Raw genomic sequence first — 16,308 nt, 5'->3', positions numbered from 1 at the left:
ACAAAAAATGGACACTTACCTGGGGCTTCTATCAGCGGTCATGTCCCGCGCCGTCCTACGATTCCCCGCTCCACGCCGCCGGTCTAATTATTAGTCAAATACTTATTACTAGACAAATACTTCTCGCTCCTGGTCGTGTCTACAGGAGTTTACTGCGCAGGTGCAATAAGAGAAAACCTCATACTGCGCCTGCGCAATAAGCTCCCGGAGATGCAAGCGGGAGCGAGCACGCACCAGACCACGCAGCCGCAGTTGTATTAGACAAATAATGAGACCGGGTCCAGCAGCGGGGAACGGAGGATCGTAGGAGGACGGCGCAGGACATGACAGCTGCAGGGGGCGATAGAAGCCCCAGTCAGTTTTTTGTTTCTTAAACTCTCCACAGAACCCCTTTAAAGCGCAATGTTAACCATATGGCAGTGATCACCGGAGATTCGCTATTAGCACTAAAAGCAAAAACGCACTGCATGCAGGATTTTGTTTGCATTTTTTTGACCGACCGCAATGTATTTCAATTGCGATCGCTCAAAAAAAACGCAAAAATTTTTACATGTTAATTGTGTAAAAATGCAGACACAAAACGCAAGCACTAAGCGCTAGCATTTCACGATCTCACGTGTGAACAGGTCCTGAAGCACACTTTCTATGTACTGTATGTGCCACACCACGGGACTTATCCCCTCTGCAGTGATCCTGTTTATCCAGGAAGCACAATGCACCTCCACAGTATGAAAGCGGCCTTGGGCAACAGAGAACGGTCTCTTACCTGGTGTTTTTCACTGGGGTCAGTATGACTTGTGCCTCTGGGGTGATGTCTATTACACAGTGCTCAGGGAGGATTCCCATGCCACAGAGCTGGATGTCCTGTGAATCAGCTGACCCAATCAGCGTGTGATCCTGTAAGGGAGAAGAGAGTGAAGACCGCTATAATCAACATATTACTGCTTTACCTGTGGCGAACTGAATACCCACAGAGAATCTATGCACTTAAAGTGGACACAATAACCTGAACCACACAAGGTTAAAGGGCACCTGGAATAAGAGCGATACCAAGGCTGCCATGTAAAATATCCTTTTAAACAATACCAGTTGCCTGGCAGCCCTTCTGATCTCTTTGGCACCAGTACTAGTATCTGAATCACACCCCTGTAACAAGCATGCAGCTAATCATGTCAGATTTCAATCAGAGCATTTGATTTGTTCAGGGTCGATGCCTAAAAGTATTAGAGGCAGAAGATCAGCAGGGCTGCCAGGAAACTGGTATTGCTTAAAAGGAAATAAATATGGCAGCCTCCATATCCCTCCCACTTCAGGTGTCCTTTAAGAGGCCAAAATGTCAAAGAACACACATCAGCTCACAGCAAAGTAAGAATAGTAAAGTCTATCCTCTTCAAATAGTTAGGGATCAGGGAGGGGTGCTGTCGATTAACGATCGATGGTGGGCTTAGGGACCGATGGGGGCGAGTGGTATGATTCCTTCCTAATTTTAGGGTCTAAAAGCGATACAATTTTTTCATGTGCTTTTAGACCCTAAAAGCAAGGGGGGGAAAAAATCATACCAGGAGAGAGCCTGGAGCAGCCCCAGCTCTCACTCACCTCCCTGCGATCCAGCACTGCAGTTCTCCCTCCGTCCTCCGGGAGCCGCTGTAAACCTATAGTGAGATTGCCGGAGGTTGTCATGAGGACAGTTGGCAATCTCACCAGGGGGATGCAGAGCCTCCGTGGACAGGAAGAGGAATGGCCGCCAGTGTCTGGATTGCCTGGGAGGTGAGCGAGAACGCCCACTGCGCACAATGCTCTGCATTTACCTCCCGGGGGCTACCACGAGTGTAGCTCGGGTTTACCGCTAAGGAGGTTAAGCATTGATGTGGAGAGGGGTGTCAGTTGTAGTTCGGCATCATTGTGGAGGAGTGGTAGGTTAGGGATCAGTGGGGGGAGGGGCCAGAGATCAGCAGAGAGAGGGCCAATGTGAGAATAGCGTTAGGATTAGCTACAGAAAATATTGGTACTTTTTTATGTTTTACTATCCAAATTACGACTACCCAATAGTAGAATGTCTGTTATTTGTTATTTTGCCAATATTCTCCACATAGCCTCTTCTGGCACCCAAAACTCTATTGCGCTTTTTTTGCATGTTCTCTGTTTACTATTCTACCCACTATTAAAGTGGGCCTGAACTCTTGCCCAGGACAGAAGGAAAACAGAAATGCACCCTGTATGTATTTAGGGCTCGTTTCCACTATCGCGAATCTGCATGCGTCCAACGCATGCAGATTCGCACATGTAATGCAAGTGGATGGGCCTGTTTCCACTGTAGTGTTGTTGAGGTGCGTTTTTTTCAGCGGTAAAAAAACGCACAAAAGAGCCAACGAATTCGCCTGCGAGTGGAATGCATGCGAATCGCCGCTAATGTATTTAATAGGAAATTCGCATGCGGCTATGGTATGCGAATTTTCATGCGAATTCGCATGCGAATTCGCATAGGTACCAATGTTATTCAAACAGGCAGTGACATGGTTAATTTCGCATATACCCTCACCTATGCGAATTCGCGGCAAAAAACGCGCAAAAATTCGCATCCGCATGTTAATTCATGGAATTTCAACAGCGGTGGAATCCAGGCGATTCTGCACCGCAATAGTGGAAACGAGCCCTTAGAGATTTTGGCCTGTCTAATTCTTCCTCATCTGCGACTGATCACCGCTGTAATTTGATCTCAGTTGTGTCAGCTGGCTGCTTCCACAACTTAGGATGTCTGCTTCCAAGAAAGCTGGAAGTAGACACACTACAGATATATTGCAGGATTTGTATCAGCTGTAATAAAGAAATGTTTTTCTTTAAAGGGAACCAGAGATGAAGCACTCTCATGTATTTTACCTTATATATCAGTGGGAACATTAGAGAAAACACCTACCCTGCTCTCTGTTTCATCCTTCACTGCGCAGCCTGCTTCTAATCAGCCCTGATAAAATCCCCGACTGAACATTCAGTCTGGCTTTGCTATAATGACTCCGCTATAATGATTCCTGAGCAGAGCCAGAAGGGGGCAGGCTTGGGCTTGAAAAAACATCAGAGAACACAGACTGAGCTATAATAATTTCTGAGCAAAGCCAGACTGAATGCTCAGTCTGGGATTTTATCAGGGCTGATAAGAAGAAAGCTGAACAGTGAAGAATAAAACAGAGAGCAGGGTAGGTGTTTTCTCTAATGTCCCCACTGATATATATATATGGTAAAATACAGGAGGTGGCTTCATCTCTGGTTCACTTTAAAGGTTATGCTGCTGCGTATCTTTTAGAGCAGAGAGGAAGTTCTAAGTTCTGGTCCACTTTAACTTAAATACTAGTTCTGGGTGGACTATGCCTTTAATGGGTAATGCTCCATTAGCAGGGACATGCATTTACAAATGGGATATCCAGTTTTAGTTACGGACCCTCAGTGATTGGCTGGCCTCTCTCCAGTGTCCCCCATTACACAGAAGGCCCTCACATTAGCCATTCCCAGATAACACAAGACGTTGTTGTTGTGCAGAGGGGCAGACTGTACTTCCCAGGAGGCTCTTGTTACTCAGCACAAGTGAGATATCAGCGTGGGTCACACACCAGCACCCTCCCGTGTGTCCCTGACACAGCACAAAGGCACTGCGGGTCACAGAGAAGCCTCCAGACTTTCCGCTGGCACTGCAGGAACACGGCCACCGGACACGGCTGAGAGATGGCAGCCTTGCAGATAACAGCGTGACTCTGCAGGATAAGCAGACAATCAGCGATTGTGTCCCCGAGATCAGCAGTAACTGCACTTCCCATTACATGAAACAAAACCAAGGATAACAAGAAGGCAATACACAAAAAGGAGGACGGTTTCATTCTTAAAGAAAAACATACATTAGAGGCCTGCGCAGGTCTAACTTTGCAGACCCGGAACCGCATCCCGCTACCCGCATCCGACCTGTAACCAGATTTCTGGTGAATCTGGTACCAGCACCCGCAGACCCACTACCCACACCCGACCCCCAACCCGATTAGAATAAAAAAGGCCCCCGAGCCTGACTTGCATTTTGGGTAACCCGCGGGTATCCGACCCCATGCAGGCCTCTACCATACATATCCCAAATAAGCAATTTTCTTTTTTGGCTCACTATGTCCATCGAGTTCTGGCTGAACTTTGCTCAATCCAAATAACTATGTAACTATCCGCACACAGCACACTGTTGGATGGAAGAGATGCCCTACCTAAAGGATCCATTCAAAGTACCGTATATCGACTTTAACCACTTCACTACCCTGGTAATTTTCACAGTTCAGCTCAGCTGTAAATACTTTGGCAATAACTATCAATTATCACAACTAAATTATCTATATATTGTTTTTTTCAGCACAAATAAGGCTTTTTGTGGCTGATCTTTGTTATTCGTAATTACCTTACTTTCTATGCAAAGGAAAAAAGTTTAAAAAAAATACACAATTTATCCACTTTTATACAATATAGCTTAATGTAAACAGTTCTATTTGTCCATCCCTCCTGTTTATTTAAACAGTTCCTGTGTTTTGATAATGTTTTAGATGTAACAATTAAGTAATGTATACAATCGGTTACTGTCTGCTCCTGGAATGTGTATTTTACACTTGTTTACTAATTAACTCTGCTATTTAATTCCCTGGGAGGAGGAGAGAGGTGTTTGCTGTCATTATTTTACAACTCTGCAGTAATGTTATCAGGTCAGAGATAAATAAACAGTGTTATCTCAGATTTTGTAGGAAGAAGAGTGCAGAGACTAAATTTTAACGTCATAGGGACAGCAAGTGGTTAAGGAGCACTATAATGAATTAGGCATTTTTTTAATTGATAGAATTAACCAACCCTGCCTGTGGTAAGAATACTAAGGGGGAAAAAAACAACAAGCACAGCAGTCACATGAATCACCTGATCAGTGGGCATTCCGTTGCTTGCATAGTTTGCAAAGGTGATGATGATCAGCTCATTCACTTATCAGGGACATCATAATTAACTGTTTTTGTGCAGAACTCTCTTCCTACAAGATGTCGGAACAGTGGATTGTTCATACCCCCGAACATCTACCTCACACTGCTGCCAAACTTTTTTCCTAGCTGATCTGAGGCCCCCAGGTCTTTAGCAGGCTCTTCTGTAGACACCTGTGTGTTTTCCTTCCCCACTCAATTCTAATGCGCATGTCCATTACTCTTTCACGTACAGTTCATTCAAGTGGGGTACGGACGCACATAGGTGTCCACAGAAGAGCCTGATAAAGTGCAGGGGGCCTCAGAGATCAGCGTAGCTAGGAGAAAAGTCTAGCAGCAGCACAAGGGAGATATGGAGGAAAGGTACAAACCAAGCAATCAGGGGAGGACTGGCCAGGGGGGAAATTCCCCCCCAGGCTGCCTCTCATTTAATGATTTAGGGCTGTTGCAGGGTCTGATGTATTCAGGTTTTTTTGTAAGGCAATGTGAACAACTAGGCTAGCTGGCTGAGGAAAAAAAAAGCACAAGTACAGAGCAATTAGAGGAAGGGCAAGCTGGTAAATACATACAGCATGATGCAGAGCAGAGGTTTGCCTGCAGGGTCCGTGGGTAAAAAAATTGTCTGGTCTCTCACAATCATAGCTCCCAACCGTCCCTCTTTTGAAATGACAGTCCTTCTTTGGACATAATTTTGTGTGTGTGTGGGGGGGGGGGGGGGGGTGAGCCTTGGTGGGGAATTAAAGGAGAACTGTAGAGAGAGGTGTATGGAGGCTGCCATATTTATTTTCATTTAAAGACTCTGAAGCGAGAATAAATCTCGCTTCAGAGCTCATAGTTAGCAGGGGCACGTGTGCCCCTGCTAAACCGCCGCAATAGCGCCGCTAAACGGGGGTCCCTTGACCCCCAAACCCCCCACTGCGACACTTGGTCGCTCCTGGAGGCAGGGCTAACGGCTGCAGCCCTGCCTCCAGTCGCGTCTGTCAGCGGCGCATCGCCGCCTCTCCCCTGCCCCTCTCAGTGAAGGAAGACAGAGGGGCGGGGGAGAGGCGGAGATACGCGCTGACAGACGCGCGTGGGGCAGGGCTGCGGCGGTTAGCCCTGCCCCAACCAGGAAGCGCTCCCCCGCATTACGGAGGGGATTTGGGGGGACAGGGACCCTCGTTTAGCTGCGGGATAGCGGCGGTTTAGCAGGGGCACACGTGCCCTTGCCATCTATGAGGTCTGAAGCGAGATTTATTCTTGCTTCAGACTCTCTTTAAGCTATACCAGTTACCTGGCTATACTGCTGATCTTCTCCCTCTTTCTAATACTTTCAGCCATAGACCCTAAACAAGCATGCAGCAGATCAGGTTTTTTTGAAAATTTTGACAGATATGACACGATTAGCTGCGTGCTTGCTTCTGGTTTGATTCAGCCACTACTGCAGCCAAATAGATCAGCAGGGCTGCCAGGCAACTGGTATTGCTTAAAAGGAAATCAATATGGCAGCCTCCATCTACCTCTCTCACTACAGTTCTCCTTTAAGGTGGCCATACATCTGTCGACTGGGGAATCAACTAACTGTTTTGATAGTTATCGAATTGGATGAAAAATGGTGCTGCCACAAGCATGCCCAATCGACAATTTGACTAATTTCAGGCAGAAATTGGTAGAATCTGAGATGCTAGGAAATCTCAGGCCGATGTGGTTAATTGGGTGTGCAGCGCTAAAGGCGTGCGCGATAATCACAAAAGACGGACATAATGGAAAGTCCTGGCTGTCATCCTTCCAAATGCATTATGTGACCCCTGATGCCTGTGCATTTATGCTTTCACGCAACGCTGTCCTACAAGCATCCTTGCTGCATTTCTGCATTGGCACCACATGTAACTACCGGCATATAGCAAGTGGGGAGCATGTGTGACATCATTTAGGCTGAGGCTGCCATGAAAATGGGCCTCTAGTTTGCGTTTTCCCCCCAGGCCAAAAGGTCCCAGTCCTCCACTGCAAGCAATGGAATGTCCACTGATCAGGCGATTCATGTGACGGCTGTGTGAGGTTTTTTTTTTGGGGGGGGGGGGGGTCAACACTCCCACTACATGCACGTTTAATTCTATTCTAAGGGCTGCCATATTTCCTGGAGCCTCTTTCACACAATTACAAGCACACATATACACAGCCTAGGCTAAGCATCACTGGGAGGGCGGGGCTACACACTAACATACAGCAATATACATCTATAGGAAGCGTTTCTGGTGCTGAAACAAGGCAATTACAGTAAAAGTGGAATCATTTACTGCATTCTTCAAATATGTCATTACAGGGCCTCTTTAAAATTTGACTACTGTACTTTATCAGAAATAAAAAATAAGCACTACACCAAAATAAATAAATAAAAAAAAGAAAGAAAGAAAACATTGGTTTACATTTCAGCATTTTCTTACCTTAAGATAGTAAACGAGAAGTTCGTTGAGGGCCGGGTCTGCATTTAAATTAACTAAAAAGCACTTATTGTCTCCGACTTTAATCCCTGAAGACTGGAGGGAAATCCCGAGACTCTCGAGCTGCTTCTGACGCTCCTATAGGAAGAGAAAGCCTATATCAGCAATTACACAGCAACACATGATCCGCAGTGGAAGCAACTGAATTCAAGAGAGCCAGAAAAAGGGAAGAAAGGATCATGGGAGCTATAATTTGCAATTTCTCTAAAGCGGACCCAAATGCTTGCACAGCACAGTGTCTTTATTTAGCATACAGTTGTTGACAAAATGTACTGCTCTGTGTTCTGTGTTTGTTTAGCCAGATCAAACTGTCTAATTAGTTCTTATCAGCTGTGAATGGACTGCAGGAGCCTTGCCTAGGCAGCTCTCCCCATACAGTAAACACTGAGGCTTAACACTTGCAATGCTCCCAGGAAAGTGAAACCAAGTTAAAAACTTCAGGTTGTTTTAGGATTTCCATAAATTCTAATGAAGATTTTTTTTTCTTCTTCCATAAAAGGTCACCAGGCTGTGGCTAATCTTTCCGAGCAGAGAAGAAGTTCTGAGTTTATTTCCACCTTAATTAAGTCAAACAAAAAAAATGAGTTTTACTCACCTAGGGCTTCCAATAGCCCCCTGCAGCTGTCCGGTGCCCTCGCCGTCTCCCTCCGATCCTCCTGGCCCCGCCAGCAGCCACTTCCTGTTTCGGTGACAGGAGCTGACAGGCTGGGGACGCGAGTGATTCTTCGGGTTCCCAGACACATTAGCACCCTCTATGCTGCTATATGGTATATGCTATAGCAGCATAGATGGCGCTATTGTGGCCAGGAACGCGAAGAATCACTCGCGTCCCCAGCCTGTCAGCTCCTGTCACCGAAACAGGAAGTGGCTGCCGGCGGGGCCAGGAGGATCGGAGGGAGACGGCGAGGGCACCGGACAGCTGCAGGGGGCTATTGGAAGCCCCAGGTGAGTAAAACTCTTTTTTGTTTGACTTAAGTGTCCCTTTAAGGTGCAATTTCTGGAGTTATGGCATTCCAGCTTCAGAATTAGAAGCAGGATTGTTATCTAGCTTTCTGGCAGGTTCACACTTCTGAGAGCAATTGTGAAGTCAAATCTCTTATAACACACACTATATGACAGTTGGACATTAAAACAATTAAACGACCACCATCGCAAAAAATCATAACATTTTAAATACATTTCTTCCAGAGTAAAATGAGCCATAAATTACTTTTCTCCTATGCTGCTGTCACTTACAGTAGGTAATAGAAATCTGACAGAACCAACGGCTTTTAGACTAGCCCAACTCCTCATAGGGGATTCTCAGGGCTTTTGTTATTTTCAAAAGCACTTAAAGTAAATTGTAGTTGCTCAGTCTAACTCAAAAAAAAAATGTGCAGGGAGGCTGGCCGGTATCTTTGTATAAATCCTTTTCAGGGAGTGTCTTTCTAAAGAATAAAGGCCATGCTGAGAATCCCCATGAAGAGATGGACTAGCCCAAAACCTGTCAGTAATGTCAGAGTTCTACTACCTTCTGTAAGTGACCGCAACATAGGAGAAAAGTAATTTATGGCTTTTTTTTACTCTGGAAGAAATGTGTTTATTTGTATGTATTTTAATTTTTACATTTTTTCACGATAGTGGCCCTTTAATTGCCCGGGAACAAAAAATGCCTCATGCACAGCTGTGATGTACAGCCCATCTTGTATACCAGCAGTTACAGCAGTACTGTCAGTCTGGGTGGGATCTGCGCTGTCTATCATTAAGCATGACTATTGCCTGGGGTAGGACCATCACCCGCAGCCAAATTACCATACTCGTTTTTTAGCCAATTTGCACTGCGGCGCCCAAACTAGTCCCTGAGCACTGCTATAATTCACACTGAGCTGCGCCAAATTAAAAGGGACCCTCAGCACTCACTAAAAATGAAATGGTGACCTACCTGGGGCTTCCTCCAGCCCACCAAAGGCTGCAAGGTCCCCTGGTGTCCTCCTGCTGGCTCCTTTATGGGACGACTTCTGCCTGAAGTCAAGGCTGCTTCCCGCTTCCTCAATCCATGACATCACGCTGGAAGACTACACGTCATCACCCCGGTCCGCATGAGAGTCCTGCGCATGCGCGGTTCAATATTAGAGAATCGTGCATGCGCAGGACTCTCACACCGGCCGGCGTGATGACGCGTAGTCGGCCGGCGTGATGTCACGGATTGAGGAAGTGGGAAGTACCCCTGACTTCAGGCAGAAGTCATCCCATAAAGGAGCCAACAGGAGGACACCAGGGGACCTTGTGGCCTACGGTGGGCTGGAGGAAGCCCCAAGTAAGTGACAAATTCATTTTTAGTGAGTGTTCAGGGTCCCTTTAAATGGTTTCAGTCTCAGGTTGTTAAACTTCAGCTGCTCCATCTCAACTATGCACTGTGTTGATCTCGCTTTTTTGATTCTGAGAGATCTGGAGAATATGACTATATTTAAGCTCAGCTGATTAACATCTGATTGAGTGGAAAGGCTGGGAGGGTAAAGTTCTTATTTAGCCTGCATGGTATTTAGTAAGCAGAGTAAACAGGATGTAGTCAGTAAAGTGTTAGTATATTTAACACTAGTGACTTTAGCTCGTTTAAAAATGGGCTAAGTCTGTCAGTAATCCGCCACGCGCGCGCCCGCCACCAGCCGTGCGTGCACACGACCGCCCCTTCTGGCCCCGTCCTCCTCCGGCTCTCGGCAGTGCCTCTGCGTCTTGTCCCTGCACATGTGCAGTGCTAAAAAGCACTGACACACGGACAGATGCAGGGACACTTGCCTATTATTAGGTTGGATGAATGCCTTTTATACGTTAGTGGTTAACTAAGAAGTCTTAGCGAGTTCACAGTGGGGTGTTCCTGAAACCATCCATATATATTTTTGCACGCAAGATTTCGGGCACCACACTTGTTCATGTGTGAAAGGAAGTGTGCAATCGTCCACAGCAGCACAAAAGAAGCTAAAGGAAGAGAGCGCACAATGGCCAAAAAAGTGTTGTTGGCTGTCCGAATTTAAATCACGCAGCGCTCGTGTTGAGAACCACCTAATGATTTACACTGGGTGTGCAACGGTTAGCATTTCGCAATATAGCAAAGTGTATGTGAGCTTACCCCAGTGTCATCCCTGCCTAGCAAGGTCAGCAGCCACAGTTACACCTTTAAAGGATGCCTGGAGTGAGAAACGTGGAGGCTGCCGTATTTGCTTTTAAACAAAGCAATTTGCCTGGGTGTCCTGCTGATTCCTAGCGGGCCCCGGCCCTAAATCTCTAGGTTGCAAAATAACATTTGAACATTTGTTTTATAAAAGCTTTTTTTTATTATTTAATTTTTAGGATTGCACCTTAAAGAGTAACTGTCAGGCTGCAGAAGCTAATTTAAACCTCTATTCTCCTGTGTTAAACAGTTTAGAAGGAAGCTCAAAAGCCATTAGTGAAGATAAACATCTCAGTTACCTTTGATGTGTGCTTATCTTAAAGGCTGTTATAGACCCATAAAGACGCAAGCCGCAGCTAAACTGCAAAGCATTCTGGGGCCCTCCCCTCGGCTGCTAATGAGACGTTACAGAAGCTTGTAATCCGTCTAGCTGTGTAGCACTGATAAATCTCCGGGCAGAGTACACTGCAGGAGTCAGCTATTGTTCCTAGCCACATGGCTCATTAATATTCACTGCACACCGTGTTGTTCAAGAACGAGCTTATCTGTGATCAGGAATCAGGCAGGACATGACGACACATTTGACAGAAAAACATGGAGCCTGCCATGAGCTGTCAGGAGCATCTATCTCTGCATATACTATATACAAATTCTGTGAAATCCAAACGTGGACAGTGAAATGCATATGTAATGTAAGTACAGCCAATCTTTAGCTACTGATATATGTGTTTATTTTCTCTGAGACCTTATACCTAACAGCTCCTCTTTAAAGGATACCTGAGGTGACATGTGACATGATGAGACAGACATGGCTATGTACAGTGCCAAGCACACAAATAACTAGGCTGTGTTCCTTATTTTCTTTCTCCGCTTGAAAGAGTTCAATATCAGGTACGGTATGTAAGTGGCTGACTCAGACAGGAAGTGACTGCAGTGTGACCCTCACTGATAAATTCCAACTATAACACAAATTCCTAGCAGAAAATGGCTTCTGAAAGCAGGTATGAGAAAAGGGTCAACGGTGTTTAGCTCTGGCAAACTTAAAAAGTAGATTCAAACAAATAAAACTGTGGAATATCTTAAAACTGTCATTTTTAGGAAAAGGAAGATAGATACAATTGTTTACTTTATCCTCGGGTGTCCTTTAAAGCAAGGCTTTTCAACCTGTGGTACGCGTACCACCGGTGGTACTTTGCTGTTGGCCAGGTGGTACACACCAGATTTGCCTACCACTTTTTTGTCCACCTGCCACTTGTCCTGCCTCCACAAAGTTTGGCTTCCCCTCTCTCACTCCTTGCTGTGCTTCTCTGCAGCATACGTCAGACCTCAGAGTAGTGGGGAAGAGTCAGCCAGGCGACCGGTGCACAGTAATGACGCAGATACAGAAAGTAACATCACTGCTCATTTCCTGTATTTGAAGTATACACGCCGTTACCGTGCACCAATTGCCTGGCTGTCTCTTCACTGCGGCTGGCTTACCGATGATCTGAGGTGTGACTCACTGCCTAGCTCTCAGCTCTCTGGTGGTGGGGCCAGGTTAGCTATAACTAAGTGTGTGTGTGTGTGTGTGTGGGGGGGGGGAACTTGAAAGGCTACTTACATTGGCAATCTACCTCCAGATTGCAAATACTGACAATCTGTAGGCTAGCAATCTAATTGTAGTCTTTTCCCCCCACCAATGCCTCCTACTTTTTCCCTCCCATATGCCATTTTTTCTTAAAGTGTACCTGTAAGAAAAAAGTGCCCAGGGGGGTACTTACTTCAGGGAAGGGGAGGCCTTTGTATCCTGAAGAGGCTTCCCCCTTCCTCCCCAGTAGATGGGATCCAGCGCTGGGAGCCCCAAAGTTCTCCTCATCGGTGTGTGCGCATGCGCAGTAGCTGCTCTCCATTCAGGCTCCAGCAGAAACAGCCAAGCCAGATCGCATCAAATCTACTGCGCAGGCACACGGGTGGTACTTGAACATTTGCAGGTGATAAAAGTGGTACAATTATTGAAAAGGTTCAAAAGCCCTGCTTTAAAGGACAGGTGCGAGGTGTAAAAAAAAGGGGTATCTACTTACCTGTGGCTTCCTCCAGCCCCTGGCAGCCGATCTGTCCCTCACCGCAGCTCCAGTGTCCCGGGATCCCCTCCATGGCTGATGCCAACCTCATCAGGTCACACTGCTCCTGAGTGCGCCCACGTGGCTTGGAGCGTTCCGCGCAGGCATAGAGATACTGCACCTGCACAGAACGCTCCTGGCCACGTAAGTGCATTTGAATCAGGGCGATATTTATTGGAAAATTTTGATGATTTAAAGGGTATGCTTTAGATTCAAAGGACAACTGAAGTGAGAAGAATATGAAGGCGACCATATTGATTTCCTTTTACACAGTACCAGCAGGACAGCCAGGCAACTAGTATTGCTTAAAAGGAAATAAATATGGCAGCCTCTATTTCCCTCTAGCTTCAGCTGTCCATTAAGATCGGCTTCAGAACTCCATCCAGTGAGCTGTCCGACCCCAAAAGCACTACTTAATACCCAGCATTCCTTCTTTGCTCTAATAGATTATTTACAGCATATTATATGCAACCAGCATATTTTTTTTTTACTAGAACAACATTCAAAGGGTTAGGGTGCGTTTCCACTAGTGCGGTGGGGGAATAGCAGCGGATTCTCCGCGGACGAATTCGTATGCAGGAGCAAAATTGCATGCGGTTGTATGCAAATTTTACCGCAAATTCGCATACGATTTTGCATGGATGATGCTGTGTGCGAATTTAACAGTGTCAGTGCCTGTGTGCTTTTTCATTGATTTCATGCGAAATCGTATGAAATCGTATGAAAATTTGCTTACAAAACCGCCATGCAAATTCCCTATTAAATACATTGTATCCGAATCGCATGCGTGTGTGCGGTGTCCGAATTCGGATGGCTCTGCTGTGCAGATTTTTCCTGCACAAGAAAAAGCTCAGTTTTCCTGACAAGTGGACACAGGCTCATTCACTTTTATTGGTTATACGAATTTGCATGCGGGGAACGCATGCGAATTCGCGTTAGTGGAAACGGACCCTTACACACAGGACTTAGAAGTTCCCTGTCAGCAAAGATGGACGCATCCGAACTTAGATAATGTTATCTTGTATTCAATTGTATCACGTGAGGAATGTAACTAAACACTTCTCTGACACTGCAGGCTCTGCTGAACAAAGACAGACAATCAGAAAGCATTTCTACTTATGTTACAACATGAATAAAGCAGTTATAAATAAAATACAAAGTCAGCTCTCAGAGTAAAAGAAGTGTACTTTGGGAACGTATAATTTCTAAATGAATACTAATACTTATGCACAAAAGCAAATATGATAACCGTATGTCATATAAAAAGTAGGAAAACATGTTTTCATTGATTATTAGGTCAGGGTTTTATACCGCTTTCACCACTTCAGGACCATAGGCTTACACCCCCCTAGTGACCAGGCTATTTTTTAAATTCAGGCCACTGCAGCTTTAAGGGCTCGCTGCATGGCCGTACAACTCAGACCACAAGTGATCCCCCCCCCCCTTTTCTGCCCACCAACAGTGCGCTCAGATCGCTGCTGGGTTGTTTATTTTTTTATTTTTAATAAAAATGTCCTAGATTATTCATTTATTCCCCCCTCCCTCCGCCAGCCAATGCCAGTGATCAGCTGTCATAGGCAACAGCCTATGAGAGCCGATTGTTCTTGTGCCTCCCCAGGGGAAAGCCGATTGACACGGCTGTCCCCAAGTACAGCGCTGCCGTAGATCGCTGTACTGTACAGTGTAAATAACAGTCTCCTAGCGGCGATCGCCACTTGGAGACTGAAAGCTGAATCTGCACGTGCGATCTCCTGCAAAACCCCACCCCAGGTCTTAACGCCAATTGGCGTTACGCGGTCCTGGGGGAGCTGCCATGTTCATGCCAATTGGCATGTGGCTGTCTTAAAGAGAACCTGAACTGAAAATAAAAAGTCAAAGTAACCATACGCAGGTCATACTTACCCCCAGTGTAGTCTACTACTCAATCTCTTTCTCCTCTCCTGCGTCCCATTTGTCCACTGTAATCTATGGATTTCTCTGTCCTCCATTTTAAAAATGTCCATTACCCTATTACAGCTTCCTGGTCAGCACACTGTTAAACTGTCATATCGCCCACTTGAGCCATAGGGAAACATGGACATTGCCTTGCACATTCAGTTGTAACTGACAGCTGCTGATATATAACTGACAGCAACTGGTATATTTCAGTTCTGACAAAATATTGTCAGAACTGGAAGGGATCACTGTAAGAAGAAAATGGGGAGCTTCTGAGAGGAACTGACGGTGAGGTTAGTATGTAATATTCATTTGCAGCTATGTCATGTGTTCATTTTAAATAATTTTATTCGCTTCAGGTTCCCTTTAAGGATGATAAAGTGACTATACAGATGGAAATGACATGCTCATTTAAGGGTTTTATCGTCTTGTCATTTAAAAGTTACAATCCGCTCCGTTCCTCCCAAAACCCTCCAGGAACCCTGTGGCCGTAGGCGTCCCAGCAGGGGGAGGCGGAGCTATGAGTCAGAGGCCTCTTCATGGTACTACTATTTTATTCAATGCTGTGATAAATGAGGGTATAAGGGCTGTCTATCCCTGCAGTAACAGTACAGAAGGGGTTTCTATGTGGTTTCATAGTGTTTGGAGCTGCAAATGCATTATGCCAGGTGATATTTGCTCTATCCTGTACAAAAACGTGTTTTATGAACAGTAGTTTTACACATTTGCACAAAACACATACATGTCCTATGGGAGAAAAGCACTTTACAAAGGTTATTGTATTGTATCATATGAGGCAAAACTGTATGACTGAAGCCCTTATATGGCTAATGTTATGAAAGTATATTACAGAAGATACATATATGTGATTGGCCACCTGAGCGATTTCCTCTGTCATCCGCAGCTTCTCTTCCCATGTCACAGTCATTTCCTGGATGAGCTTCTCAGATTCCTGTAACCGTTCCTTCAGTTCTGGGGCTTTCATGGACTGTTGAGAGGGAAGAAAAAAAGATTATATTTCCCGCAGTTTAAGTGTACCCAGGGTGACAGGATGAGATAGTCATGTGTATGTACAGTGCCTTGCACACAAATAACTAGGCTGTGTTCCTTTTATTTTTCTGCTGGAGAGAGCTAAACATCCATGTAAGCAACTGCTAAAACAGTCATATTCCCATAGACACGTATATAGCCTAGCTTGATCTTTGGGCTATATATGTGACAATATGTATATGATAGGGGTATATGACTATAGGTATAGGATTGGAGATGATCTGGTGCAAAACCAGTGCTGGAGTGGAGCAGTTGCTCAGAGTGACCAATGAGAATCACCGATCTGAACATCTGCTCTGTGTGTGCACCAGTGCTGCTGCAGTTTGCACTCTACTGGCTTTGATAATATATAATATCAATAATAAATTACATTTCAGTCTGGTCATCTGCAAAGCAATACTATATTTTCTCTATAACTGGAGTTCTAAAAATGGAAAACATAAAACACTGTTATTTGTACTCAACGTGCACATAACCGCATTCATTCACTAGAGGGAGCTCTTGCATCACACCAGCCCAACTGAATAATCACAAATATGTTCTGTGTAAAGGAGGCACATTTGTGTTTTGCATAACATAAAACACACAAATACAGGGAAACTATAAAAGAGGCTTTT

At 45.3% G+C, this 16,308-nt stretch overlaps 1 protein-coding gene across 3 annotated transcripts in view; it reads right to left on the bottom strand.

The window, feature by feature from the left end:
- KIF13B (kinesin family member 13B) overlaps positions 1 to 16,308 on the bottom strand; it is a 368,955-nt gene that overhangs the window by 161,966 nt on the left and 190,681 nt on the right. For all 3 annotated transcript variants that reach the window (XM_068280045.1, XM_068280046.1, XM_068280047.1), the window contains exons 12-14: positions 15,519 to 15,629; positions 7,403 to 7,537; positions 767 to 897 (exon numbers count right to left, since the gene is read on the bottom strand). In XM_068280045.1, the coding sequence (XP_068136146.1) occupies positions 767 to 897; positions 7,403 to 7,537; positions 15,519 to 15,629 (377 nt within the window). The remainder of the gene's footprint in view (positions 1 to 766; positions 898 to 7,402; positions 7,538 to 15,518; positions 15,630 to 16,308) is intronic.

Source organism: Hyperolius riggenbachi, chromosome 4, assembly GCF_040937935.1.
Source record: "Hyperolius riggenbachi isolate aHypRig1 chromosome 4, aHypRig1.pri, whole genome shotgun sequence".
Lineage (NCBI taxonomy): Eukaryota > Metazoa > Chordata > Amphibia > Anura > Hyperoliidae > Hyperolius > Hyperolius riggenbachi.
Note: the sequence above shows the minus strand (reverse complement) of the source record. Positions and strands in the feature narration are given on the sequence as shown.